Below are 27,872 nucleotides of genomic sequence, written 5' to 3'. Positions count from 1 at the left end.
CTAGTGGATATGGAGGACAGGAGAAGCTAGGTTGGTCGAAGGTCACCATTATCTAAAAAAGGTTGGTCCATAAGACATGAACCAACAAAAAAGAATCATCAGGGACTTGAAATTGATGTTCTGAGATCATACAAACGAGATTATCCCTCATGTTACACAAAGCTGTTGATGAGTTGGTCTGAAATTAAATTGCATTGGGATATTAATTGCATATTCTGATATTCCTTTGTATCTGGCTTGTATGTTTACTAATAATCTCTTTGTTTATGAAAACTAGCTGGATCCAAATAATCTCTTTATTTATGAAAACTAGCTTGGTGGACCGTGCATTGAGCGGCTAGCACCCATATAAAATTATATATTTTTAATATGATTTTACTTAAAATTTATTAAATAGTTATCTCGATGTCTTAGGATTTTGCAAGACCAAACCTTATCATCCTCGTGTTTCTAATTTTATAGTTTTTAAAAGTCACACCAGTTGCTACCCCTTACTTCTGTCATATTATTCTTTATTAAGTTTTTTGAGTTTATCGTCCCGTTAGGCTTCTTTTTTATAATTTCTAGAAGACCCGTCAAAAGCTGTCATTATACTCCTCTACAACCGTCCACTGAATCTTCTCTTTATTGTCATTGCCATTTTAAAAATCGAACATAATTATCGTTTAGGTTCATTTTTTTTACTTTCTAGAAGTTCCGCCAAAACGTCAGCGACTTTGTCACCGTACTCCTCTAGGAAAAAGTACGAATTACCCCTGAACAATTGCGGTCGGCCGAATTACCCCCGTAAACACGAAAATCAGTCATTGCTCACCCTGAACTTTCAATACCGGAAGAATTAGTGAATTACCCCCCTCGATCCAATTCAGAGCAGTTTTGTCCTACGTGGTGTACGCGTGGCAATCCAGTCAGCATTTTCTTTCTAAAAAAAATTGTGGGACCCACCTGTCATACCTCTCCTTCCTCTCTCTCTATCTTCACTCTCTCTCTCTCTCACTCTCTCTCTCTGTGCACGGTGACGGGGAGCCGGGAGCGCGAGCGGCGCGTGGGGGCGGACTGGCAGTGGGCGGTGGGCGGCGGCGCGAGCGGCGGAGGACGGCGGTGGGCTGGCGGCGAGCGGCGCGCGGGGGCGGACTGGCGGTGGGCGACGGCGTGAGCTGCGGCGGCGGGCGCGAGCGGCTGGACGGGTTGGTGATGTCCCACACCAGCAGCGACTTGTCGCAGGGAGGAGGAGACGATGAAGGGCGAGTTGTCGATCGGCGCCGCGATCGCCGTCACCATGTCATTGCGGCCGCGCAAGACGCCCGCCAGGGTGAGCGACTCCTGGCCCGCCATCGTCACCGCGGGGGTGGAGAACCGGGACTCTCGACGGCAGATGGCGGCGCGGCGGCGGTGGCGGCGGCGGAAGGGAGGCTAGGAGAGGAGGTGGCGGAGGGGAGAAGCCAGTGCACCCCTGCACGCCGCTAGCGCCGCCTCCCACCGCTAGTCCGACCCCGCGCGCCGCTCGCCGCCAGTCCGCCCCCGCGCGCCGCTCATGCCACCGCCCACCGCCAGTCCACCCTCGCGCCGCCGCTCGCCGCCAGTCCACCGCTGTTCTCCACCGCTCGCGCCGCCGCACACCGCCAGTCCGTCCCCGCGCCGCTCACGCTCCCCGTCACCGTGACAGAGAGAGAGAGTGAAGATAGAAAGAGAAGAAGAGAGGAAGGAGAGGTATGACAGGTGGGTCCCACTATTTTTTTTAGAAAGAAAATGCTGACCGGATTGCTGCGCGTACGCCACGTAGGACAAAACCGCTGCGAATTGGATCGAGGGGGTAATTCATCCGCTATTGAAAGTTCAGGGTGAGCAATGACTGGTTTTCGGGTTTAGGGGGGTAATTCGGCCGACCGCAATTGTTCAGGGGGATAATTCGTACTTTTTCCTACTCCTCTATAGCTCGCCCACTGCCGCCCTTCTTTACTGTTATTGAGATTTTAAAATCAAACATGTTTATCATTAAGGTTTTTTTTTACTTTTTAGAAGCCTGAACCTTTAAAAATTGAACCTTATAGTTTTTAGAGTTTATTATCTCGTTAGGTATCATGTTTTTTATAATTTTTAGAAATCTTGTCAAACGCTACCACTATACTCCTCTACGATCCGTCCGCCGCATACTTTTTATTGTCATTGGGATTATAAAAATCGAACATAATTATCGTTGGAATTCACAAATTCATTTTTTTACTTTCTAGAAGACCCACCAACCATCGGCGGCTCTGCCATTGTACTTCTATACGACCCTCCTGTTGCCTCCAATTTTTATTGTAATTGAGATTTTAAAAATCAAATATGATTATCATTGGGGTTTATTTTTTTACTTTCTACAAGTCCCCGCCAACCGCCTTGACCAATTGCTTCACGACCTGCCTGCCGTCCTTCCTTTTAATCGTCATTAGGATTCTATTTGGAGTTTTATTAATAGTTTTTAGATGTCTCATTAACTGCCACCACTCTGCTCCTTTACAGGCCTGTTACTCATGTAATCTCGTCATATGTTTCAGATGGTCTTTTCTTTCAATAGTCTTTTTTATCACCATTTGTAGTTATTTATAAATTGTATTCCTAGTTGAAATATTATTTTTCTTTTTTCTAATTTCAGAATTTATTTTATTTTTCGTATTGTCTTCTTCTGATATTTTTATTTTTTATTTCATTTTCAGTTGTTTCAAAATTGTATTCCTACTTTAACTCTTTTTTTAATTTACCTAATTTCGGATTTTTATTTTATTTTTTATTTAGAATTTTAATTAATCTACTATTAGGTTCTTATATGTACTCTTATTTTAATATTGCTTATTTTTAATTCCGAATTTCAGTTATTTTTAAATTGTATTTCTACTCGTACTCTTCTTTTTTCTTTCTCTAATTTTGAAATTTATTTTTTATTCCAAATTTTAATTAATCACGTATTGGGTTCCTATATAGACTCCTCTTTCAATATTGCATATTTTTAATTCCGAATTTAAGCTATTTTTATATTGTATTTCTACTTGAACTCTTCTTTTCTTTTTCTCCGATTAATGTGGGAATTTCTATCATCCACAACGACTCCTCTTTCAATATTGCATATTTTTAATTCTGGATTTCAACTATTTTTAGATTGTATTTCTACTTGGACTTTTTTTCTTTTTCTCCGATTAATGTGGGAATTTGAAAATTTCTATCATCCACAGCGAACGTGGTGCCTCCTTTAAAGACTGTTTTAATAATATAATAGATAGATAGATAGATATATTGGTAGAGATATATATATGAATGAGAAGGGCCCAACTCGTCTAGTTAGCCCAGTGAAATTCCTAGGCTTATATTAGGCCCACCAGAAATTCATGAAACTTCGATATCTGTTGGGTCCTCAGCATGTTTCAACATCTTTTCTTAGGCAACAACGACCGGTTCTGAAATGGAGTATAACACATGCAGAACTTTTTTTTTTAGAACAGTAGAACAGAACTTGCTACCGTCTACTTGTCTACCATCACGAACTACCTTGCTACTGGTATCTATATTTATCTATCATCACATTTTTCACGCAAGCACATGAATTCAACGAATTCAATTCAATTATAAGAGAACAAGGCAAGAGGATGGGAGAATATTTGGGACTTGGCAGCATATTCCACTGCAACATTGGTCGGATACTCGGATGCATGTCCTGATGTTACATGATCATCACTTGACTACCCGCAGCAGAAGCAGGATCTGGAGGAAGATGTAGGACACCCCACCCACGGTGGCATACTGCAGCTTGCTCTCCCCCTCCACGTCGGCGAAGTCGCCGTCGACGCACTTGCTGAACCCTCCGGCGAGCCACGCCAGGTTCTTGTACCCGTCGTCGTACAGCATCCTCACCGCGATCAACGACCTGTGTTTGAGGAGGAGGAGATAGAGGAGATTGGGAAGATACGTAAAACGAGGTGAGCCATTAGTACATGATTAATTGAGTATTAATTATTTTAAACTTTAAAAATGGATTAATATGATTTTTTAAAACAACTTTCCTATAGAATTTTTTTACAAAAAACACACCGTTTAGTAGTTCGGAAAGCAGCCCTAGTTCGGATGCATGCAACCGATCCAGAAGCTTAATTGCCACGTTGTATTACACACTAAACAGATAAAAATTCTCAGTAGCTTCAGTGTGATTAGATTAATTACCGGAGGCCTTCGCCGCAGGCGACGAGCAGCTTGGCGTCCTTGCCTTCGCCGGCGGCGGCGGCGACGTCGTCGAGGAAGCGGTCGTTCATCTTGGTGAAGGACTGGCCGGTCCAGAGGCCGATGTAGCCGAAGTGGACCCACTTCTTGAGCAGCGTGACGGGGCCCGTGTCGTCGTCCCCGACGAACAGCGGCGCGTGCGCCGAGCCCCGCACGGCGGCGCGCGCGCGCTCCCACTCCGGCCGGACGTCCAGCAGCCGGAACCCCTCCGCGGACATCGCCCCCGCCGCCTCCCTCGCCCGCACCGCCCGCACCGCGCCCGACCGCACCAGCTCCTCCGCGCCTCCTGCCCACGGCGCCGCCGCCTGCGCCCTCACCCGCGCGCGCCGCGAGCCACCGCCGCCGATGGCGCCGTACCATGGCGCCGCCGCGGCTCCCATCGCCATGGCTCAGCTCAGCTGCTTACCACGGATGATACAAACAACTCCGTATTCCCCCTTATCCACGCGATATTTCAGGTTCAATCCACGCCGTTGGTGCAGCCGGATTACAGCGTCCCTGGCCGTAGGATCTCATATTTCGCAGATGAGGTGTGATTAGTAGAGATGGAACTGTAAAAGATGGAACTGATTCTCCGATCTACATAGAGACCAAAACAAGTTCTTAAATCTAATCAAACCATAATCTAATATTCTAATCTTGCTAGAAAAATGTCCACCGATCTGCAGATCAAAGCAGTCCAAATCTATCTTGCTAGTCCAAAATTCTGGTCACCGATGTCCAAATAATCTGTTTTTTCCTAGAAAAACAGGTAGTCCAAAATTCTGATCTTGCTAGAAAATATCATCATACTACGTATACAACACACATAAGTAAAAATCTAATCTTGCTACTAGAGAAATAGATCATCATGCTAAGTATACAACACACATGAGCGAGTGATATGCCTACTGAATTTGCTAGACGAACTCGAACCGCATGAGGAGCTTGACGCTCTTGAACTTGAGCCCCTTGTGGTCGAAGAGCGGCACGGTGCGGATCCCCGGCCGCAGCTCCGACACCGGGAGCGCCGTCTGCCCGCCGAAGTCGTCCTCGCTCACGTCGTACTCGTGCACCTCCACGCGGAGCAGCGCGATCTCCGGGACGGTCAGCGGGAACACGAACTCCTCCTCCCACACGGGAACCCAGCTGTCCTCCACGGCTTTCGTCTTCTGCATCACCGAGTCCGACGGAACCCCGGCAATGCCCACCTGTTATGATGATGGAACGATGGACTAGTCAATAAGAACGTCGTAGAACTCATGGAGCTCTACAATTTTGATATAAAGTTTGTCTTCATCTCACTCCATATGTAAAAGTTATACATATATACATGTTTTTTCAAAGCTCCGTTTTGCATTTGCAAATTTGTTGGCGTTTGGCATCAGCGTAAAATTCGATGTACCTTTGCGTAGAAGTCTGGAGGGGAATACGTGTCGAAGTATGTCTGCTTGAAGTCGCTCTGCCAACCTTCGCCCATGTATACTTTGACCTGGTAGACAAACAGGCAAGCTGTAAGTAGCTCGATTCCTGAATTTCAGAGATGAAAATGAAAGGAAGAAACATATGCCACAAACCTACCTTGAGTGTTTTCTTCACAGGTAAATCTGCTTTCGGGTCAAAAACATTTCCATCTGGACAAGTTTGCATCATGAAATCTGGCTTCTTCACATAACCGCAGCCACCGTTGGCCTTGTAGAATCCGTGCATTAGCCAAAGAGATCTTCCATACCCCTGCGAAGAAAAATGTATCAGGCATTCAGGCCAATATGATGTAGCAGAGGAGTGTCATGTTAGAAATGTACCTGCATATTAAATGCCACCATTTGTGCACCATGCACCCAACCAAGAAACGGATTATAGTTCGAAGAATTGAAGCGAGTGCCCTTTGGGTATATTCTCAGAAGATTTTTATGTGTAAAGCTGCTTTGAATAAACAGAATGAAGTTAAGGTCAATGGACATAGAGAGCTCTGGTGCAATGATAGAAAATACTTTGCTACGAAATTCAGTATATTTGCTAAACGAACCTCACGATGTTACGACCATGATGCGCTGCCACTTTTGCAAGTTCCTGCTCACTCAAACTGAGGCGTCTAACTTTATCTGGATCACCCTTTAAGGCATCAACTACAGCACCCTTTGGCTTTCCTGCCTTAATAGTAATAAGGTGTTTATACTCTAGTGGGTGATGCTGGCACATTTTCTTCTCATCATCTTCTTCCACATCTCTTTGGGTGTATAGTATATCATTCTCATGCTGCTAGGGAATAAAGCCAATACAACAGTGATGGACATACACCATATGCTAAGAAACAAGAAACAACAAATGTTAAAACCAGTAGAACCTTGTCGGCGGTTTGCATCTCATCCTGAATATCTGGGACTTCTGTTCCCCAGACAGCTTCTTCATTTTGTCCTTTGCTAAACTGAGGCTCAATGTCTCTGTCTTTCATAGTACCACCTTTTGATTCAAGGTACTCCTTTGGGGGTTTTGTTGAGAGGATGACACGTCCCCTCAGTGCTTCGGGTGAAGGAAATTCTTGAAGATGTTTTGACTCGGGATAATATAGGGTATCTCCAAATACTTCAAGAACCATCTAAAGAAAATTTCATAACTAGCTACAACAGAATCAACTGCACCAAATTATTGATCATACGAGGAAAATGCAATTACCTTAGCTACTTTCGCCTGAAGATCAGATGTAAGGTGGTCTTCTAATGTTATAATAACAGGGTAGGGAGACGCAACAAAGGCATATTCTTTGATGGATTTCAAGCATTTGATAAGTGATACTGGGGCAGTCAGTGTCCTACCAAAGAAGCAAATAGTTTGGAATAAGGTCATAGCATATCGAATGGCCTCCAGTGCAGAACAAAAATGTCTTCAAGTGAGCAATTCTCATGCATACCTTCCATGGAGAATATCAACATCATCTTTAGAAGAATTTGGCCACATGTCCAGTTCAATTACACGGACGCCTATTTGCAGTGCCTTAATGATGGGAATATCACTGCAGTCACTGCTAAGTTGATTGCCCGTCAGATACGAGTTGTGTCCAGTGTATATGAAGTAGTGCGATAATGGTGCATTCATGTCGTGATGGACCTGAGAGCACGAGATCTACCATCAACTCACATCTTAGATCATTCAGTACACACTAAGTAATATCAAAATGGAGTTTAGCAATATCCAAGTGAACTTGTAAGCGTAATTTCTTAGGAGAGCAGAATGTTGTATGGAAATTCAATTCATTACCTGCATGTTGACTTCTTTACACCTAGGTGCATATGTGCCAGTTATTTGTATGTGACCCAAATAGTTGTAAAAAAAATTAAACTAAAATTGATAACATACTCCCTCCGTCCAAAAAAAATGGGAGTAGATTACGATAGCATAAGTCTATGTACAAACATACAAAGGCTTGATTCGATCTACAATTGGAGAAAAAAAATTAATAGAACCAGATAGAAAATAGTAATGCCACAACTCAAACATAATCGGTTATATTTTTTCTCTTTGCGTGGATCAAATTTAAACTTGCATGTTTATATAGTGATTTATATCATCGTATTCTACATTTTCAAATTTTAACAAAATTTTATATAACTATGTTAATCACATGTGTGATCCATCTTTAAAAAAATACTTCATAAAGATTTGAATGACGTCCACACTACAGAGCAGTTCCGACCAAAGCCATGTTTAGTTTTAATTTTTTTCTTCAAACTTCCAACTTTTCCATCGCATCAAAACTTTCCTGCACACACAAACTTCTAACTTTTCGTCACATCATTCCAATTTTAACCAAACTTTTAATTTTAATGTGAACTAAACAAACCCCAAGAATCCCCTTCTGAATCCTAGCAAATTACGCCATTTCACCGCATTGTGCAACGGCAGGATTATCACGGAATGACGATGAATCTAACAGCATTTGGGAAATTGGGGATCGAGCGGGTAGTTTGCTTACTTCCTTGGAATGGCAGATGGGCGGGTTGAGGTCCTCGGAGAAGAGGAAGTACTGGAAATCGTCGATGGTGAGCGACGGCTTCCCGAAGCGCGGGGTGCGGCTGCGCTCCTGCAGGACCCGGTCGATGATCCGCTCCGCCGTGTCGGCGTCGACGTGGGCCTCCCCGCTGGCGGCGAGGTAGCGCCGGAGCTCGTCGATGCCCATGTAGGGCGCGCCGCCGGCGTGGCGGGTGAACAGCATGCGCACGTCGCCCGGCGTGGACGCGTCGCTCAGCGCGAACCTGCGGGTGAAGAAGATGCAGCACTTGTACGTCCCCATTTGCGCGTCGCCGGCGCCGGCGCCGCCTTCATGGACCTTCGCCGCGCACACGCTTTTTCCCTGTTTGCCCGCTCGTCCCGGCTCGGCGTCTGGCTCCCGACGGAGGCGTGTGAGGCGGAACGCGCACCGCGCATGCATTCCAAGTTTTTAGGGCGATTTGGAGGTGCCGAGGATGGTTAGGGAAGTCATTTTGCTTTAAGGAAAAATGCATGTACTATAAAAATTGTGAGAGTAGTTTATAACATACTTCAAAATTGTGAAAGTAGGTAATTTAGCGATGTATCACTCCACCAATATTCAAGCTCATATTCAACCCATACAAGTTAAAATAATCTGACTAAATAGTTCTTCTACCACTTTGAGTTTAATTAATTCTTTATCTATTAATTGAATTTGGAATTAAAATTTTACATAATTAATTTATTAATATTGTCAATTTTTAAAGATGATATTGAATTTTGAAGCAAATAAGGGAACATTTTAAGAGAAAGCTACGGATGGATCGCCTGATGGATCAGATGCTCCATGCAACCATCTGTTAACTACTCTATTCATGAATGCACGTGAAAATTTTAAAATAATGCTTCTTCTAAACTACTCCACTTATCAAATCTACGATCTAATCACATCGTTGTATTCGTCATGATTACACTTTTACAACAAAATACCACATGATTATATTCTGATGAAAAAAATATGTTCCAAACCATTCAAACTCAATGTTTCATCGTGATAATGACATGTTTCAACATGTATTTTCACTCCAGTCTGGCTGATTGTGTTGTGTAACTATAACTCTTTTCTTCTAATATATTGACGTGCAATCCTTTTACGCATTCGCGTTTTTTAACGTGTATTTTCACTGTGTTTTGAAAAAATAAATGTTTCAATGGCTGATTTTTTTTCTTGTTTCACCATGTATCATCTCTTACTAATAATCCACTAATCCTAAAGCTCAATATACAGACATGTCACCTCATCATCCGCTAGCAATAATTACATGCAAAACTTATGCAAGCATGCAACATCATCTATAATTCATTGAATTCTACAAATCAACATTCAATCATCTTCCTTCACATTATTTTTCAAAATATTTTTAACATGTTAACAACCAAATTTGGTAATATGAATATTGAAGATAGAGATCAGATCGAAGCGGAATCCAAGTCCAAGATCGTTTCGGGAACAGAGCAAGAATCGGCTAAGTCCGAATCGGCTGCGACCTTAATCAGCAAAGTTCGAGTCGAAAAAGGTCAGCCGATTGAGTTGAATCTGACAATGTGACACGGTATACGTTGTCGGGTTAGGTTGATGAGCTTCATGAGGATTTCCGTGCATGGATAGAGTCCTGAGAAGGCAATTATATCTATTAACTAGGATATTTTATGTAATTTCTTTAGAGATATGTTTAGGCAAAAGTCTGCCGCAAAGACTTATGGTATCTTAGAATTTGTTAGAGATAAGAGTCGTGTCCGATATGGACATGTTTTGTAATCTCGGGTATAAATAGACCCCGAGCCCCATGTAATTATCTAACACACGTTTAATACAATCTCGGCGCATCGCCACCCTTTTTACTTTCGTTTTGTTTCGACGAGTTCTTGATTTCGGATTGAGCTGCATCGGTTTCGATCTTCAACTAGAGGTAAAACTTGTTATGGCAGCTTGCGTTCTCGGGATTAGTGCTTCTATCTTTATGATACTCTAATCTTGTTTATGTAATTCGTTGAATTATCATATATCTTATATAATCTCTGGCAATATCGCTAACTTCTAATCGGCTAACGTCTGTTACTAGAAGGCAGCCGATTAGGTCAAATACTGACGTTGACTTAGATTATATAGGATATCAACCACTCTATGAAACATCCAACGGCTTGATTGTCTAGATATTGTCCTTCTTTTCATACTTATAGCTGCATCAGTTGGGTTTGATCTTATGAGTCGTGATTAGAATCTCAATCTCTAGCCTGCTTTTGGTTGCCGATTAGGGTAGCATCGGAGTTTCAGCCGATCTTACCTGATTTAACTACCTTTTTCTTATATGCTCGATTGACATGTTAAATATGCCCTTTATGTTAAGATCTTGTTGCATTTAAGTATATTAGGCTTTTTGTTTAGTATATTTTATTTGCTTTAATATCTTAATATAGAGTAGTATCGGAGTATTAGCCGATACACGCTAGATCTATCTGATCGGCTATGCTACGAACATATATAGTCTTGTTGTTAATATATATTTTGATCTAAGTGATTCATACTGTCTCGGCACGGCGACCGATCTATCCCAATCACTTGATTTAAGTATATATCGACATGAGGATTATGTATTGTTAATATCTACAGCCGATCGAATAGATTTAGTTCTTTCTTACTTATGCATGATTGCCAATCAATTCACATATGACATCGGCTCAAAAATAAATGATACGTCATCGGCAACTAGCCGATCGGCTATCGTTTATGGATTTAACCGCGGTTTCTTTGTCTTTGTCTCTTGTTGATTACAGGATCAAATCAACTGGAACGCTCACGAACCTAAATGCAAGCTTTTGAACCTGCACTGGAGTTAAGCAGATCTCCCACGCCTCGTGTTTTTACATCAACACATGTATATATCCATCATTTTTATAATCCTTAACATATATTCATCCGTATAATCAAAGTGCGGGACGTTATATTTCATATACAATCTCATACAGAGATTACTAAATGTATTTTTCTCTGAACATAGTTTGACAAATCAGTTTTATTTGTTGTTAATAACAAATATAATTTTTACTTTTAGCTTGATTATTAAAAAAATATTAAAAGTTACTTAGGAATTTCCGCAGCAATATAATGTTTCAATAGCAAAACCGTGTAGCCACCTATAATTACTCTCTTCTGTCATACTAGTTGCTCTCTCTCCCCTCCATCTATGCATGGATGTAACGATCTTCAAAATAGTTTTTCCCCTAAACTATTTATCCTATCACGTCATTGTGTTCGTTGAAATTAAATTTTTACAACAACATATCACTTGATTATATTCTGATTAGAAAAACATATATTTCAAACCGTTAAAACTATGTGTTTCATATGTGATAGTGAAATGTTTCAACTAGAATTTTTTTTAATGTTGAAATTGTTGGGGGTTTTTTTTCACCACATATAACTTAATCTTAATGTATCACCTGGTGGTCAACTAAAATATTTAAAATATTTGACCGCACAATTTTTAAGGAAATTGAGCGTCCGATTTATATTTTCTTCCAACATTTAAGAATAAAAACCAAAGTTGACATGATGAGCTAGGTCCCATTCAAATGTCTCGGATTTATAGGAAGGGGAGATCTCAAACGTAAAATTGGTACTCGCGCAGAACACGATGCAAGTTTACTTTGTCTCAAGGGAGGCCCATAACACTAGTGGATTATTATGCATATTATATATATTGCATATCTCTACTATTATAAAAATTGGAGATGCTTTTACCGCATAGCTTGATACATCTCCGTCCATCTCGCGTGTCGTCAAATCTCCTTCAGGTTCAAAAAGAAAAATCCCAAAATGATTTCATCTGCCCCTCTCGTGTCTAGGCACTTGCAGGTGGCAGCAGGCATGAGAAAGGCAAGGGCAATCGCTGTCCACTGAAGCCAAGTGTTAGGCTAGGGAGAAGCCCAAGTTACGCGAATCACAGCCTCACTTCCCTCCTCTTGGGCCGCTCTTCACTTATGTGCGTTAGCACCTAGATTCAAGATAGAAAAATATTGTCAAAATTTAGAAAGCGTCGGGTTTCCTTCATAGGACCGGCCGCTTTGACCGCCGCTTATGGGCTGATTTGACTAGCATCATCTGGCTGGTCAAATCAGTAAAGTCGGAGTTCGGGTCGAAGAATTTCGTTGGGTCTTGGGTTTCCTTTCATGGGAGGCGTTTTTTGTGTTCTAATTGATCTCTATCCCGAATTTGACGTGAAGAAGAACCTATAAGGCAAAACCAATCGACAAGGACACAATCGTACTTTTCAACACAACTAGCCAATTGAATTTTTTTTTTCAATATCGCCTTTACTTTTTGCCTAGTATTACATATATCTATTGCATATAACTAAACAAATGATAAGATCATACATAACCCATCTTATAATGACAGCTTTCATATTATATATGTATATGTCAACAATACAACGATTGGGTTTAAAATTATAACGAGGCTAGTGATTTGCCGCTGGATATTAATTTTAGCGTATATTAAGGTTTTAGTCTCCGATTCCTTGAGTATATATTAAGGTTCGCATTTACGGTGTGGTTTGTGACATGCATAAAATAAATTATATCAATCTATTGTTAAGCCTCGGCAAAACTTCGTCACTGCGTTTTAAGCTCATGTAACCAACAATTATTAAGCATAGGTTGTTACGGGGGCTATTAAGCATAGGTTGTTACGGGGGCACATTCCTTCTACCGGAACTAGGTAAATGGAATTTTTAAAACATAGTTCAAAATTCTTTCCATTATCTAAGAGAAAAATTCAAAGTTCATACAAAAAAAAATGGCAAATTGGGTGATGAGGGGAACTCGACGGAGGAGTCATTGCAAGTAGTGCATATCAATAATTCAAGCCAGCAATCAGAAAGATTATCCTATCACTTATTAGAGCATGAAGATAATGAAGGTCAGCTTGTAGGTAAAGGAAGGTGGCTATTCCAGCAGCAGAAACTGGTGATTGACCTGTTACCAAGAGAAACATAACTACTTAAGTGACTCATCCAATTTGAGTCAGCAACTAACACATCTCCTAATGATAAAACAATCCTCTCTTATCAAACTGAAACGAAGAAAAGATGGGGGTAAAAACAAAGTAGGCAGAAATGACCCTAAAACAACTAATCGTGGTAAGTAAATACAATGAACAAGTTCGTACAGACCACGAATTAGTTTGAAAGTCGCCAGATTCCATCAATATTCAGCAAAACCTAATTACTTCATATTTTCGGTGTCTTGATCTTGCCTTTCTTTTCTTTACCAAGATCTGTACGATCCCTCTAAAACTACCATGCCACAGGAACTACGGGGTGAAAAAGGAACAGATCATTACACAAAATCTCCCAACTGGCGTGATAATCTGTTGTCCAGCAAAACACACCAAGACCACTCCAGCGACTGGTAGATTGGCAGCTCTCCACTTCATACGGCAAAAGAATCCTGAACATGATCTGCACAGGAAGGAAGAATCAGAATTAGTAATTAGCAGGGAGTAACGAGGCTAACCAATATGAAAGTCTCAAACGATGCGGAAGTTGCAAACATAACAGGGAGAACAGAAAAGGCATTAGAGCCTAATATAATTTCTCAACAGCAAACTGTACTTTTATATATAATGGCTAGTTTTAATGTGGAAGAGAATACGGAATAGAAATAAGCCACTGAACATTATTTGAGAAAAGATGGCATTCGAAATTTCAGACCACTTAGTAATTTTGAGTTCCATGACGCTACATAATAGCTTCCTACATTACTCAACGAGCTTGCGCATGATACAAAACCTTATTTGATTCACAAAACATCATGTACTTGCATTGGAAATAAGATGATAAGATCCACATTGGACGTAACAAGAATCAATTATTATTGCGAAATTCTGGAAAATCAACACAATGATCCAAGTGCTATTTCATTGTCAAAAACACCACTCGGATCCCCCACAACGCCACAAAACATGCTCTCAAAAGATATTCATCAAATCTTTCCACCACATTAAGTAAAGTACTGGTTATCTTGGCATGGAGAAGAAATTTGCCATTCCATGAGTTAATATCACTGGATTCGGCAATAGACAATTTCCAGCTCTAAACGGCACTTGCAGATACAACATGAACACAACAGTAATCAAATTGTTTAAAGGATATACTAGCAAATGTGAACAGATGTACATGATTTCTTGACTATAGAAGTATATACCACCAACAGCATGATTTCCTAATAGTATCCAAGATTTTCTAATTATCAATACATGATTTCCTTGTTTGATCTTGTATACTTCTAGAGAGTACTAAATTTCATCACCATATTTTTTGTTTAGTGAGATCACCATTTGGGGGCTCAATCTTCGCCTCATTCATTTATGAGAGGATTCACACAACTGTGCACTCACTACACGCACGCTGAGAAAACTCAATAAAGTGTGATGTTGTCTCACTATGGTATTTGCATACCATTCATGAATCATGATCACAAAAATTTTTGACATGGTTATAAAAAACAAGTGTCACCCCCACCTAGCAACTAAAACCTTTTAGAGCATTCCATGCTCTCTTTTTTTCACATGTGAGATACCAGCAAGAAAATTAAAAAACACCACCTAACAATTATGGACAATAGTGTAAGCAAGGGGTTAATGAAATTTCCCAGCCATGGGTAATTCAGATTTCAGAATGGCAGCAAGAATCACCAATATCAGAGGACCTAATCATACAAACAAAGAAACACCCATCCACTTTGATGTTTCATGTGCAGCTTTTAGGGCAACATAAAGCTGAACCCGTCAAAAATCAATTTATATGCAAGACTATCAACCACAAAACTGTAAAATCATAAATCAATTCATAAACCATGGTTGTGTTTGCTAAAGGCTTGTCCTAGAGTAAGATACACTCACTAAGATTCACCACAACGCAACTTGTAGTGGTAATGTGGACAAATTGATTACCACACAGCCTCAACAGCAACAATTACCACAACACAATCACAACAATAATGTTCATCAGAGCTGAAATTAACATGATCTAGTGAATTTGTGCAACCATATGCTCCTTACCATAAAAAGGGCATCAGAAGACGACGAGCAGCGAGAAGAGCATGTAGACAAGCCAGCACGCGTAGGCGATGAGCCCCCTATGCTCGTCACCGCTTGATGCAAGCTCAGCGAGCAACCTGGTGCACACCCTGGTGGACCACAGCACGAACCCCATGCCCACCCCAAATATGAGGCCGCCACCCCGAGGCAGGAAGAGGGAGATCGCGGAGAAGATGACCATGGGGAGCATGCAGTATCCGACGAGACTGACGCATCTGTAGAGGTCGAGATCGCCGCGGCGTCCGCCCGAGAGCATGGAGAAGACGAAGTAGAGGAAGAGGGAAGCGACGGTGACCCACCCGAGGACGATCCCGAAGTGGAACTTGCCGGCGAGCAGCTGGAAGAGGCCGAAGGAGAGGAGGAAGAGGAACGGGCCCGAGAGGTCGGCGTCGGCGTGGAGGGAGGGATCGGCGGAGCGGAGCGGGTGGAGGATGGAGAGCGTCTTCCGCCAGATCTGGCGCGTGTTGATGCCGAGCTCCTCGAGGAGCGGCGGCTCGTCCTCGAAGGAGGCCCCGGAGCCGCCGACGCCGATCGGCCCGGCGAACAGCGGCGGCGAGGAGGAGGTGGCCGCGTTGCCGACGTCGAAGGACATGAAGGGGAGAGGGTTCGCGCCGGATGAGGTGGAGGGGCGGGGAGGCGCGAAGGCCGGCGGCGGGGAGGGGCCGGTCCCTGGGGGAGGATGGCGGCGGTGGGTAGGGGTGGAGGGAGTGAAGACCACCGGCGGCACGGGGAACTCCTTCGCCATGGCCGCCGCGACGGTGGAGGAGGAGGAGGGCGGCGACGGCGAGGGTTTCGAGATCTGGGTGGTGGTGGTGGGGAGATCGGGGGAGTTGGGTTTTTTGGCCTTTTGGCGAGGAGAAGGGGGAGGAATCGGGGCGCTCAACTGCAAGATGGGGGAAATCGAAGATGTTGCTTCTGCTTTCCTTCGCCTTGAGGGCTTTTACGGGGGTTTTTTCTTTTTCTTTTGCGCGTTTCATGGTCAAAGTGAAGGGGCAAATATGTGTTGTTGCAGTTTGCTTAAGCGGCAAGAAGCCCAGAACAGAGCTAGTTTTACTCCACGAGAATGTTAAAAATATACTTCGTCCGTTATAAGAATTTTCAGGTTAAGAGTTTATATATCCCAAATACAATGACTTCCCAATTACCATCCCACTCCCAAATTTCCCCCACCGAACCCTCATCTAATTTTTAGTCAAATCTTATTTCAATTATGGGTGTATTTAGTTCACGCCAAAATTGAAAGTTTGGTTGAAATTGGAACGATGTGATGGAAAAATTAGAAGTTTGTATGTGTAGGAAAGTTTTGATGTGATGGAAAAGTTGGAAGTTTGAAGAAAAAGTTTGGAACTAAACTCGGCCTATCACTCCACTTTCGACCATCTATAAGAGCCGGTACAATAGCAGGCTATTAGCCAGCTAAAAACATATTTTAATGAGATAAATGATGAGAGATAAGAGCAGCGGGCTACAGATCTGTAGCCAGCTGTAGCACGGGCTCCAAGACGCAATGTGCGTATGACAGGTGGGATCATATATGAATAGTATAGTAAGCAACTATTGTATTAAATGGCTATTAGATTGACTATAGATGAATTGGAGCTAATAGTGGACTATACTATTAAACTTGCTCTAAGGTATAGAGTCTCATCGTTTCACTCATGATTGATTATATATTATATTATAATACTGCACTCGTCCTAAAATATAAGAACATAGTACTCTGTTCATAGCATTGTGATCGTCCCCTAAGATTTTTGAGGTTTTCCCAAAACGATCCTCATCTAACAGGTATCTATTCGTTTGTTTGTAAAAAAAAAAAGTAAATGTGTATTATTGAATGTGTTACATGCAACCAATGAAGATTAATATTTATTGATTTAATGGTATGCAATATTTAAAACATGAGCAATTCAAAGGACGAAAAGCGATGAAGCAACTTAATCGAAGAGGATTAATTTGAGAATGATGAATATTTTTGGTGTCCTTGGTCTTGGTGCCCTTTGCTTAGGGGACGATTAAACTGGGATGGAGGGAGTACTGAACGGGACACATCCTAGTACTATCAGGACACATCCTAGTACTATGATTTTGTACATACCTCATGTTTATATTCGTAATACTACGATGTCCCATCCAGTACTATATCCATATATTTTGGGACGGAGGGAGCACTTATTAGCGACTGAATAACAATTTGTGGGTATCAACTCAAAATTTTAGTTTTAAAATTTAAATTTTGGTTTCAGTTGATACACGTAAGAGCAAACAATGGAGCTCGATAATATCTCTCATAAATTCCTTCTTGGGATAGAGTGTATATATGATTAGGTGTCATCAAAATTTTGAAAAACACAAATACATATCACATGGAAACTTTCATTAGATTTTTTTTCTGAAATTACTTCCAGTATGGTGCAGTATATAGTTGGTAGGTATTACATCATAGTTATATTTATTTATATGCTATTGTGTCTATATAGGGATCCCACATCATCTACAACGTCAGTGTGGGAGTCAAGGTGGTGAGCCCACTCCCCTAACCCACCCGGAGCAATAGAAGTGGATCATGTACGAAAGGATGTTAAGGGGTATGTAAAAATAACTACCTCATGAAGAAGGGATTCACGGAGGTAGACACATGAGGCCGTACAAGTGTCAAGACTCGCCGCATGGCATTTTTGCTGGGCAACTACCACCCACAGACGCATGGAAGCCCGCCCAGACACTGCCCAAAACTGACGTGTGGCAGTGATCGAGAGCGACCGGGGCTAGTCCCCTTGGTCTCCTTGCTAGGACTTGCCACATGGAATGTGTCAGGGTTATGAATACCACATACCTAATATTAGTTGACAAAATCTCGGCAGGAACCACCACATACCATGTTTTATACGGAAACAACCTTCGGGTATAGAAGGAGTACCGGATAAGGAAAGATAAATAGAGCTCTACATGGAAACGACAAGAACTACTCGGATTGTATCCATATTGGTTTTCCTAGTTCTACTTGGACAAGGGGATATCTATGGGTATAAATACAAGGCCCCCTAGGAGGAGAGGGGACACGGAACAATAGATCAAGACACGGAACAATAGATCAAGACACGAAACAATAGATTAACATACAAGCCAACATACGCCAAGACAAGCCGCCGGATATCAACATTGGAGAAAAGCCTAGTAGTCCCCATACGGTACCTACGACTATCGTCAAGAGGGATCTAACGCTGTCTCTGATCTCGCTGGGCACGGATTCGAGGAGGAAGATTACTATGTTGTCGACTACGGGATGGTTTTATGGCTGCCAAGTCGACAACAGTTAGATAGGCTACCCAAATATTGTACTGGTGTGATTATGGTAAATAAGAGCAACGACCGGCTTCGGCTAACAGGAGTAGGGTTATTACCTAACAATTTAGGAGCCGAACCTGTATAAAAATCTCCGTCTCCATCTTTTTTACTACAATCTCACATATATCCTAGTACCAACGATCCCCATACTATGAAAATACCGCAATCGCACAACCTTCATGCCTCATCACCACGATCAAATATATGGTAAGACATGGTGAGTTGAAAGTCAAAGAGTCTTAAGGAAGTGAGATTCGGAGAATCACACATTCTCTCCCCCATCTATCTATCTATCTCTCCTTCCCTCTCTTACTCCCTCCTTCGGCTATTGCCCCTGACTATGTTGTCTCGTTGAAGGGGTGCTAGTTCACCTTGTTGCCAAAACCGAGAAGGGTGGTAGGGTGTGGTAGGAGATGTGACGAAGAGGCAGAAAGCATGATGATGGATGAAGAAAGCACAGAAGAGCGTGTCAATGTACAAGATTTTTTTTTCTTCACAATGTATAACTTTATATTTCACCGATGGTCAATTGAAATATTATGACAGTGCAATTTCATCAGATTAGTTGTCCAGTGCCTAATCGTCCCTTATATAAATTCTAGCATGGAAAGCAAAATGATCTAAGCTTATCCTTTTGTGATTAATATATACTACCTGTCTAGTACTAATTTACTAAAATAGTGTATATCATGTTGGATGTGTTGCGCTCGTGTTCATAATTGTTTGGGTTCATAGATGTATTGACCCTAGCTTGCCAATGGCAACACCAAGGCTCGACAACTATGGATTTATAGATAAATGTATTCAAAACCCAAATATCTTATAACATGAGACAAAGAAAATATATTCAGATATAATAGAGCAGACAAGGAGGGATGAAAATGAAGAGAGCAATCTAGATGTAGTTTTCACTTGTCGATGTCTTTTTAATGTGTAAATAAATCGTAATAAAGGGTCAAGGATGATTGGGTTCTTGTCCCTTACAATAGTTGGACGTGATATCTCTACTACTTTTTAGAAATGTACTACTCCTATCGTCTTTTTCTTGTATGCTTCTTCGTGTGCACGTAACTACCGTAGAATCCAGTATGTACTATTCTATCAAAAAAATGAATTTCTAGCTACGAATCTAGACATACATCGTAGGTAGGATTGGTATTTTTTTGGACAGAGGGGATACTTTCTTATCAATCCACCCACATAGTCAATCTCTAATTATGTAGACCTAAGTTGTTTCAAATTACGAATAGTTTGATAAAAAAAATATTGGCAGCGTAATGGAAAGGTTTGGTTAAGGAGAGGTAGAAGACTCCATTCATCGTATTTGAGTACAATCAAGTTACTTGACCATACACTTAGTTTGAGCTTAATAGGGTTTATTTGGTCTGGAGCCCATACAAACCTTACCAAAATACTCCATTGGTGAGTCAAAAACATAGGGGCGTTGATAAAATTTTGGTAAAGTTATAGTGTTTGGTTTATTGCCAAAATTTTGCTTGCTCTGGTAGTTACTTGGTTGTTGATAAAATTTTTGTAAAGTTACAGTGTTTGGTTTATTGCCAAAATTTTGCTTGCTTTGGTAGTTACTTGGTTGGAGACCAACTAGAGACCAATTTATATCTTCAAAATTTTGTTAATCACAAATAGCAGCCTAATTACATCCCTTGCCAAAATTTTGGTATGGTTACTAGTGAAAGCAAACCAAACATGCCTAATATTCCCATAGTAATGTGCATGGGACACAAAATATGATAAAATTGCTAATGAACTTAATCGCGCGTAGTTAGCTCCTTAGGACTTAGCATTGCTGAAGTATTCGCAAGAAAATTTATACTCCAAAACAACAAAGCCTACCTCCAGATTAACTGAATTTACTCAAAAAAAATGACAATCCGTTTCTTATAACGAAAACTTTTTTGAAGGTCCTTATGGAGTTATGGTGCACATCGAAATAGTACAAGACAATATGATGAATTCTCTAGTGATGGTATGCACAGCAGCACACGACAAGAGAAAGGATATCTCGATTCTCCATAGGGGGGCATGAGCATGATCATACGACTACATTTGTTGTCATAGAAATATTCCACTAAATTTGCTGTCATCTACATTTATACCACAACCCGGCAGCAAGGGGCTGATATTCTTACTAGCTTCTTCCTAGCAGTAGCAAAATTTCCATGCACACGTATAATAACCGTGTGCAGGAGCAAAAAGAAAAGCTTGTACTGCGGCATCACCAGCAGTATAGCTGCAGCCTGCAAAAATTAGAAATCAAGCATTCGCCCACCCAGATAGCTTATAAAGATCTATATACTATGTAAGTCTGTAACAACCAACATTTTGGTGCTTAACACAACACTAGTCACTCAAACAACAACCTTCGCTGTCTAAGGACTGGGAAGAAAGTCACAGCTGCCTATTTACATGGTGTCCTTTATTCATTATTGCAGTGAAAAACCGCACATGATAAAACCCTAGGTTTGGTTTTTCACTGAAGCCAACACAAGGGTACTATAGAACCCTCAGCTTGGTAAGGAAGTCTGCACAGAAGTCCAGGAAAAGGAGCTGAGGCCCCGTAACTCTCTGCATATCCAGCAGATACTTCTCGTCTCTGGTCTTGTAAAGCTGAAGAAAAGAAACGGAATCAGCAATTCTACAGCCAGATATACAACATATATATAATACATACCAAATACAACAGCTACAACATTCGAATGATACTATACTAGGCTAAAAGTATAATATATATGGCTGACTAGTACTTTTTAGTATTGAAAGTAAAAAAATTGCTGGTTCAAAATGGCATGAACAGAAAATACATATTGACAACAATGCATCAACTCATGATTGAACCTAAAAGGGGATGCATTCTTTAGTCATTCCAATGGGATCTTTAAACCAAGGATTTAACTATGAAGTTGAATATCTAGGGAAAAAATACTGTATCAAACTTTTTAAGTCAGTCCTGCTAGAATTTGAAATTGCACACCTGGATTTCAAACTTGATCACAGCAGGTAGCCTCCCATTTACATCACCGTTATCCATTATGATTGAGTCATCAACAAAGCTGTTGTTAACATCTAACATATCAGTGGCCTGAGTCCCAACGCTCCATCTGCATTTCATGTTGTACTGTCCATTCTTCTTCCAGGAGACATTTAAGTCTTGAAGTGCCTTTAGGACCTCAATCATTATCTCGCGAGGTTGAGCTCGTGACTGTTGGATAATTGATATGTCAGTACAAATTTCGGTGTGTTACAAAAGAAGTAAAAAGGAACATCATGCAAAACCTGAAGTCCAAGAGCCCATTTTCTTTCAACAGGATAATGTGGGCGCAAACCACTGGCATGAGGATCACTGCTTCCTGGAAGATAATGCCTTGTATTTGAACTTGCTGATTCCGATGAAGCAAAGCGATTAAAATTCCTCTCCTAATGAACCATCATGTCAGACAGTTAATTAAACACTTTGCAAATTATGTCAGACAAAGATGCTGTAAATTTGAACTAACCAAAGATTCTTGATAGTCTGCTCCCAAATAGCCACTGGTAGCTCGGAATCGATTGTCCAAGAGTAAATAATATGCAACAGTTGCCTAGAAAATGGTCTAAAATCAGCAATGTGATCATTAAAAAGGATGAACAGTTCATTTGTTTGCATATACCTCATTCTGCAGTCTATTGCGCAGAGATTCACACACATGGTCCTTTCCATAACCCAAGTTTACGACATCTTGAAGGGTATCTTCATCAATCTTCAAAAAAGGCCATATATCAAAACATTATACCATTGCCACGAGAGCTAAACGGAAAGATAACTATAAAAAATCGAACATGTAAATAAGTGATATTGCAAGTGAAAATTTGTCTGCTTCATTTACATCCGAGGGATTTCTGCTAAGATAAACTACCAGTAGCAAGAAAATACTCCATACACCTCATATTATATAATGTTTGACTTTTTACAATATTCAAGATGCCTTTCACCACTGCTTTATATGGTGTTATGTTGACAAAACATTATTTATTATACTCTATAAGTATATCTCAAGAAAATTACATTAGTAGATAAAATTTGATACATAAATGAACAACTCGTTAAGAATGTGACACAAAGGAAGTACCATTTTGGCTTGCTGTGCTGTGTCTGGTGGAGGCACTGCTAAGTAACGAGGAAGGCGAATCTGAAACCACTGATGCTCTCGAATTTCACGAATTGTGATTCTCTTCATTGGATCAACAACAAGCATCCTTGGGATCAAATCTCTGGCCAGAGCAGATAAATGACTTGGGAGAGTATATATACCACCCTGGAACACCAAACAAACAGGTCAAATACTCAAATATACAGAATAATAATAAAAACTTAGATATTTTAAGGACCATCTAGTCAACATAAGAGTTTACAAGGTCTGGCTAGCCTACATAAATCTATCTCACCTTTATCTTTTTGAATAGGTTGGGGATATTCTCATCATCAAATGGAAGAGTACCACAAAGGAGAGCATAAAGGATCACTCCACAGCTCCATACATCAACCTCAGGTCCAGCATATAATTTACCAGAGATCACCTGCAAAGGAACCATAATACTATAATAAGAAAAAATATTGCATGCAAAGGAGCAAGAAGATATAGTCCCACAGTGATACAAAAAAAAAAAAAAAAACCTCTGGAGCAGCATAGTTTGGACTCCCACAGCTTGTCTTCAAAAAATGGCCATCATGCATGACGTTACTCAAACCAAAGTCAGCAAGCTTTACATTATACTTTGAATCCAGTAGCAAGTTTTCTGGCTTCAGATCACGATGAACCACCATGTTTCTGTGGCAGTATTCAACCCCAGATATAATCTGTTCCATAAAATTTTACCTTATAAATATTAAGAGAGATAATGTATACATATTCAACAAATCAGAACAATGAAAAACTCAAGTTCTCCCATAAAATAATGTATGTCCCTCTCTCCATTGTAGGTTAAAATCACATGCCAATGATGACACCAACACAGTGAAGACTTAGGAATTAGTCAACAGTTTGATTTAGTACATCACTTTATCCCACAAATTTAAAACTCAATGATTAGGTTAGAAGCTAAAAGCAGGCCGATTACATGCAAACCTGAGTCAATTAATTATTAACACCACACACAAAATCACCGCACGGCGAATATGAATAGCATGCTTATGCTCCATAGGTTTTGAATGGTGAAAATAAGCAAGCATTAAAGTTGGAAGTAAATGCTAAAAGAGCGTGTTTAACAAGTGAAAGAAATGAGTAAGGTCAAGTACCTGCTGGAAGATTCGGCGAGCCTCATCTTCCTGCAACCTGCCTTTCTCAACAATGTAATCAAACAGTTCTCCAAACTTGCAGTACTCCATCACAACATATATATCCGTAGGAGTGTATATAACCTCATAAAGGCGAATGATATGGGGATGAATGAACAATCTCAGTATCTTGATTTCTCTCTTTGCTGTAAACAAAAAACAATAAAAAAAATTGAAGGTGGCCTTAGCATTTGGCATGCATGAAATTCCAGATTCTAGAATTTCCAGCTCAAAAGCATTCGAAGAAGGTGACTTAACAAACAAAATGTATACTAGAATCAATATATATGTTATCTCAACTATTAGATTAGCTCAAAATTTTGGAAACAGTTCACAGATCAGACCACTACAGGAAGCAAGTAACTTAAGATCATATGAGCACAGAAGATAATAGATTGATTAAAATGGTCTCTTTAGAAAAGGAGGTTACCTTTCTCCTCCATTTCCATATTTCTCATTTGGCGGCGGTTCAGGATCTTTATAGCAACTCTGTGTCCTGTAAGCTTATGCTCTGCAATCTTCACTTTTCCAAATGAGCCAATACCTAAAGTTCTTCCAAGATTGTAGTTCTTCAGTGCCTCAGAATGCCCACCGCCTTTAGCATTTCCATCCATTTTCACTGGTAATATGAAAGAAAATAACTGAGGTCTAGCATTCCACAAACAATTTTACACTTTGGATGGCATATTTATGACATGATGCACACCTTTGAACCAACGCAAAACATGACGCAAGATCCAAGCTGTGCTAAACAGCTTGTTCATAATACTAGGATGATGTATACGGTGTGTCACAGAAACCATGCAATATGTAATTGTTCGAGTTAACATGTTCACCTCAAAGATGAGCTATGTATATCAATTCATAGTAACAACCCTTCATCTCTAACTGGTTGGTTACATTTAGGGAAACACAAGCTTTATGCGCTAGGAGCTGGAGTGCAGTAGAAGCAGAGTTAACGGCACAAGTGGTCCGAATCATCAATGCTCCTCAGAACGTTTAACTTATTCCCTTTCTAGAACCAAAAATCTAACTATAAAGGTTTGCCAAAACCTTATTGTCCAGGTGCGATAAATACCATCCTGCATTGGCACCATCGAATCCTACCAGAACAAACCTAAACATGATCTATAACCCACCGCTGTCCTGTCAAGAGGGTTTGTGCCTAGCCTTCCTTCACCCCCAAAATGCCCCAAGTCATCCCCCTGCCATCAGAACCCCCATCACTAGATGACCTTTACACTCCGTGAACCTCATCTTCTCCACCCATGGTGCTGCTGCAACCAGGATATCAGCTTGGTGCCTTGGTGGTGGAAAGAGATAGACAAATCATGAAATCCTAGTGTGTTAGCCTTAAAAAGGTTCCCTCGATACCATGACTGCACACATGTAGTAAGCATGAAGATACAAGGTAAAAATTCATTCATCAAACTAACGCATAATTAGCACAACACAGGCAAATATTTTTACCACACAAGTTTTTTTTTAAAAAAAATCTTTCGGTGAATGGTAGGATCGGGATATAAATACGGAAATACCATACAAGTTAATCTAGCTTATGTTATTCACATGGATTTGCTAATCCGATACTGCGGCCCGTCCATACAAGGACGGGATGGAATCGAAAAGGAATCAGAATCTCTCGAGCGGAAAGATCTTCCTAACGAGAAATCAAACTTGAGGAAAGTGGGATCGACCAACTGACAAACCAAAAAAAATAACGATTGAGCGACCAATCACAACTCCTATGGAGAAGAGAAACTCTATTCGTAGATCTAAGAGAAACATGAGAAAGGGGAGCCGACAACTCCCCTAGTGTTTAGGCGTCGCCTCTACCAAATCCCCACACCGCCACACGCCCAATCAGCACAAAACACCACTCAATTCCCCATCCCCCACCTCGACCAAGCCCATGAAATCACCCCCGGGGCGCCCTCCTCCCAAAACGAGCCGACCGCGCCACCCGTCCCAAATCTGAGCTCAAAACCACCCTCAGCTCCCGACCGAATCCCCCAAACCCAGCGTATCAGCCAGAGAGGCGACTACACAACAAACAGCAGGAACCACAGCAAGAGCGTACCCAAACGAGGGGAATCAAAAACCTACAAGAGCCGAGCAGCAGCGTGGATGGATGGATGGATGGATTACCTGAGCACGCCGGAGCTCCCCGCCCTCGCCGCCGATCGGGTGGTGGTCAACCGAGGTGGAGCGGAGCGGAGGAGGAAGAGGGAGAGAGCCCGCCCACTGGAGCGGGGACGGGAAGAGACGGGAGGTTTTGGGGGGTTCGGACTTGGAGCTCACACTTCACTTTAATACTAATAATCGCTCGGCGTCGTCGCGGATTATTAAAAAAGTGATGAAGGGGGGGAGTTTTGGGCGGTGTTACCGGAGAAGATGTACACGTCTACGTGGCGGCCGCTTTGCCCGTTCGTAGGCTTCTGTCTCTCCGCTCTTTTATTATTTTTTTTCCTCTCTCTCTCTCACACTTTCTGTTTTGTTCCCTCTCGGTGTGCATCGCTTTGGATGGACGGGCTCGCCGGTGGCGTGGATTTGCTTTCGGTTTCCGTCGCCTTGTTGCCCTCGCGCACGGCCTGATCGATCGCTAGTGCTCGCTCGCGCGCGTGGCGTTGCGATCAGGGTGGGTGGGTGGGTGAGTGGGTGGGATGACTGACACAGCGCTGATGCGGCGCGGCGCGGAGCAGGACGACGGGACGACGTGATGACGCGCGCTACACGGCTTCCCAGATTTGTGTTTGTGTGATGCTGGCTTGCACGCTTTGCGCGGGGCGCGGCTGCTGCTGCGGCTACGGCTGTAGTAGGATGCATCATCGCGTCGGCTTGCGGCTACGGCTGCTAGTGCTAGTGCTAGCGCTACCGTGCTATGCAGTGTGGCACATGGTGCACCCACCGGATGGGCAAAGAGGCTCAAGCGTGGCCCTTGCTCGCCGGGCTTTGGCCAACAGGCCGGCCGAGCATATTCCCCTCAGTAATAATCCGGTCAATCACTTCACTGTACGATGGAAATGGTCGACTGCTGCTTGAAAAGCTCAGATGCGCTGGGCGCATTGTTTATAACACTAAAATAAAAGTCGCCACTTGTACCGGTTGTTCTACTCCTTCAGGAGAGAAAAAAAAAGGAACTCGAGATATTTTTAAAAACTCAACGTCGCATTTCTGTCTCGTTTAAACTAAACAAAACCCGACGGTAACACCAATACTAATAAAACCTTTGGTCTTGATTCTTTGATATTAACCTGCCAACTTGTGCCACTAGCAAGAACTGCACCAGGAAAAAAAAACTGAAAAAAAAACTGCGATGGAAAACGTCGGGCGTCATGGCCCCTGCTAGTCAAAAGGCGATTGTTCGGTAGCGGAGATGCGACACACATGAAACGTAATAAAAAGATTCTGCGTTCCCTGTGTGCCTGGCCGCAGAAATATCGACCGGCCGGCCGAGGCGGGCCAGCGTGCGTGTGTGGCGTGGCCAGTTGGTCACTATCATATGCTACCTGGTCATGCACGCCCATGCAAGATCCGGTCACCACCACCACCACTAGTGCACACTGTCCTGTTCACCGACGGCGACCGCTTCCCGGCTCCACCGGGCCACGCACCGTTAGTTCGTTGTGTAACACGTGACGCGCTCTGCCGCGCGCGGGCTCCAGCCGCACGTACTACGTACGTACGAACCGATGCCATGTCGCTGCCTAGCTCGCTGGCTGGCACCAACTACCAACTCGCGGTTGGCCCGTGTGCTGCACTGCTACACACGCAGCGAAGAACGGTGGGCCGCGCGCGGCACGACGGAATGGCGCGTGCGTGCACACGCCG

At 42.1% G+C, this 27,872-nt stretch overlaps 4 protein-coding genes across 6 annotated transcripts; all 4 read right to left on the bottom strand.

The window, feature by feature from the left end:
• Window positions 1–3,577: 3,577 nt before the first annotated feature.
• On the bottom strand, window positions 3,578–4,664 carry LOC4332498 (rhodanese-like domain-containing protein 10). Its single transcript, XM_015773215.3, has 2 exons — window positions 4,195–4,664; window positions 3,578–3,901 (listed from the first exon to the last, which is right to left on the bottom strand). The coding sequence occupies exons 1-2, from the start codon at window positions 4,635–4,637 to the stop codon at window positions 3,709–3,711; spliced, it is 636 nt and encodes a 211-aa protein (XP_015628701.1). The 5' UTR covers window positions 4,638–4,664; the 3' UTR covers window positions 3,578–3,708.
• Window positions 4,631–8,695, bottom strand: LOC4332497 (phosphoinositide phospholipase C 4). Of its 3 annotated transcripts, none has more exons than XM_066308983.1 (10): window positions 8,204–8,695; window positions 7,142–7,338; window positions 6,907–7,042; window positions 6,578–6,829; window positions 6,260–6,489; window positions 6,036–6,153; window positions 5,812–5,964; window positions 5,636–5,722; window positions 5,143–5,441; window positions 4,631–4,762 (listed from the first exon to the last, which is right to left on the bottom strand). In XM_066308983.1, exons 1-9 carry the CDS (start codon window positions 8,657–8,659, stop codon window positions 5,151–5,153), a joined length of 1,920 nt encoding a protein of 639 aa, XP_066165080.1. In that variant the 5' UTR covers window positions 8,660–8,695; the 3' UTR covers window positions 4,631–4,762; window positions 5,143–5,150. The 3 variants fall into 3 exon arrangements, with proteins under 3 accessions (XP_066165080.1, XP_066165079.1, XP_015628700.2); XM_066308982.1 differs by having other exon boundaries at window positions 4,694–4,830; XM_015773214.3 differs by lacking the exon at window positions 4,631–4,762 and having other exon boundaries at window positions 4,855–5,441; window positions 8,204–8,694.
• A 4,609-nt stretch (window positions 8,696–13,304) lies between these two features.
• On the bottom strand, window positions 13,305–16,233 carry LOC4332496 (uncharacterized). Its single transcript, XM_015772286.3, has 2 exons — window positions 15,323–16,233; window positions 13,305–13,721 (listed from the first exon to the last, which is right to left on the bottom strand). The coding sequence occupies exon 1, from the start codon at window positions 16,104–16,106 to the stop codon at window positions 15,336–15,338; it is 771 nt and encodes a 256-aa protein (XP_015627772.1). The 5' UTR covers window positions 16,107–16,233; the 3' UTR covers window positions 13,305–13,721; window positions 15,323–15,335.
• Window positions 16,234–20,978: 4,745 nt separating this feature from the next.
• On the bottom strand, window positions 20,979–26,355 carry LOC4332495 (serine/threonine protein kinase OSK3-like). Its single transcript, NM_001402138.1, has 11 exons — window positions 26,190–26,355; window positions 24,472–24,660; window positions 24,003–24,187; window positions 23,382–23,564; window positions 23,153–23,284; window positions 22,837–23,022; window positions 22,378–22,467; window positions 22,225–22,308; window positions 22,004–22,144; window positions 21,702–21,929; window positions 20,979–21,337 (listed from the first exon to the last, which is right to left on the bottom strand). The coding sequence occupies exons 2-11, from the start codon at window positions 24,653–24,655 to the stop codon at window positions 21,224–21,226; spliced, it is 1,527 nt and encodes a 508-aa protein (NP_001389067.1). The 5' UTR covers window positions 24,656–24,660; window positions 26,190–26,355; the 3' UTR covers window positions 20,979–21,223.
• Between the last annotated feature and the right edge of the window lie 1,517 nt (window positions 26,356–27,872).

The sequence above is a fragment of the Oryza sativa genome, chromosome 3 (assembly GCF_034140825.1).
Source record: "Oryza sativa Japonica Group chromosome 3, ASM3414082v1".
Lineage (NCBI taxonomy): Eukaryota > Viridiplantae > Streptophyta > Magnoliopsida > Poales > Poaceae > Oryza > Oryza sativa.
The sequence above is the reverse complement of the archived record's forward strand: the minus strand, read 5'-3'. Positions and strand labels throughout refer to the sequence as shown.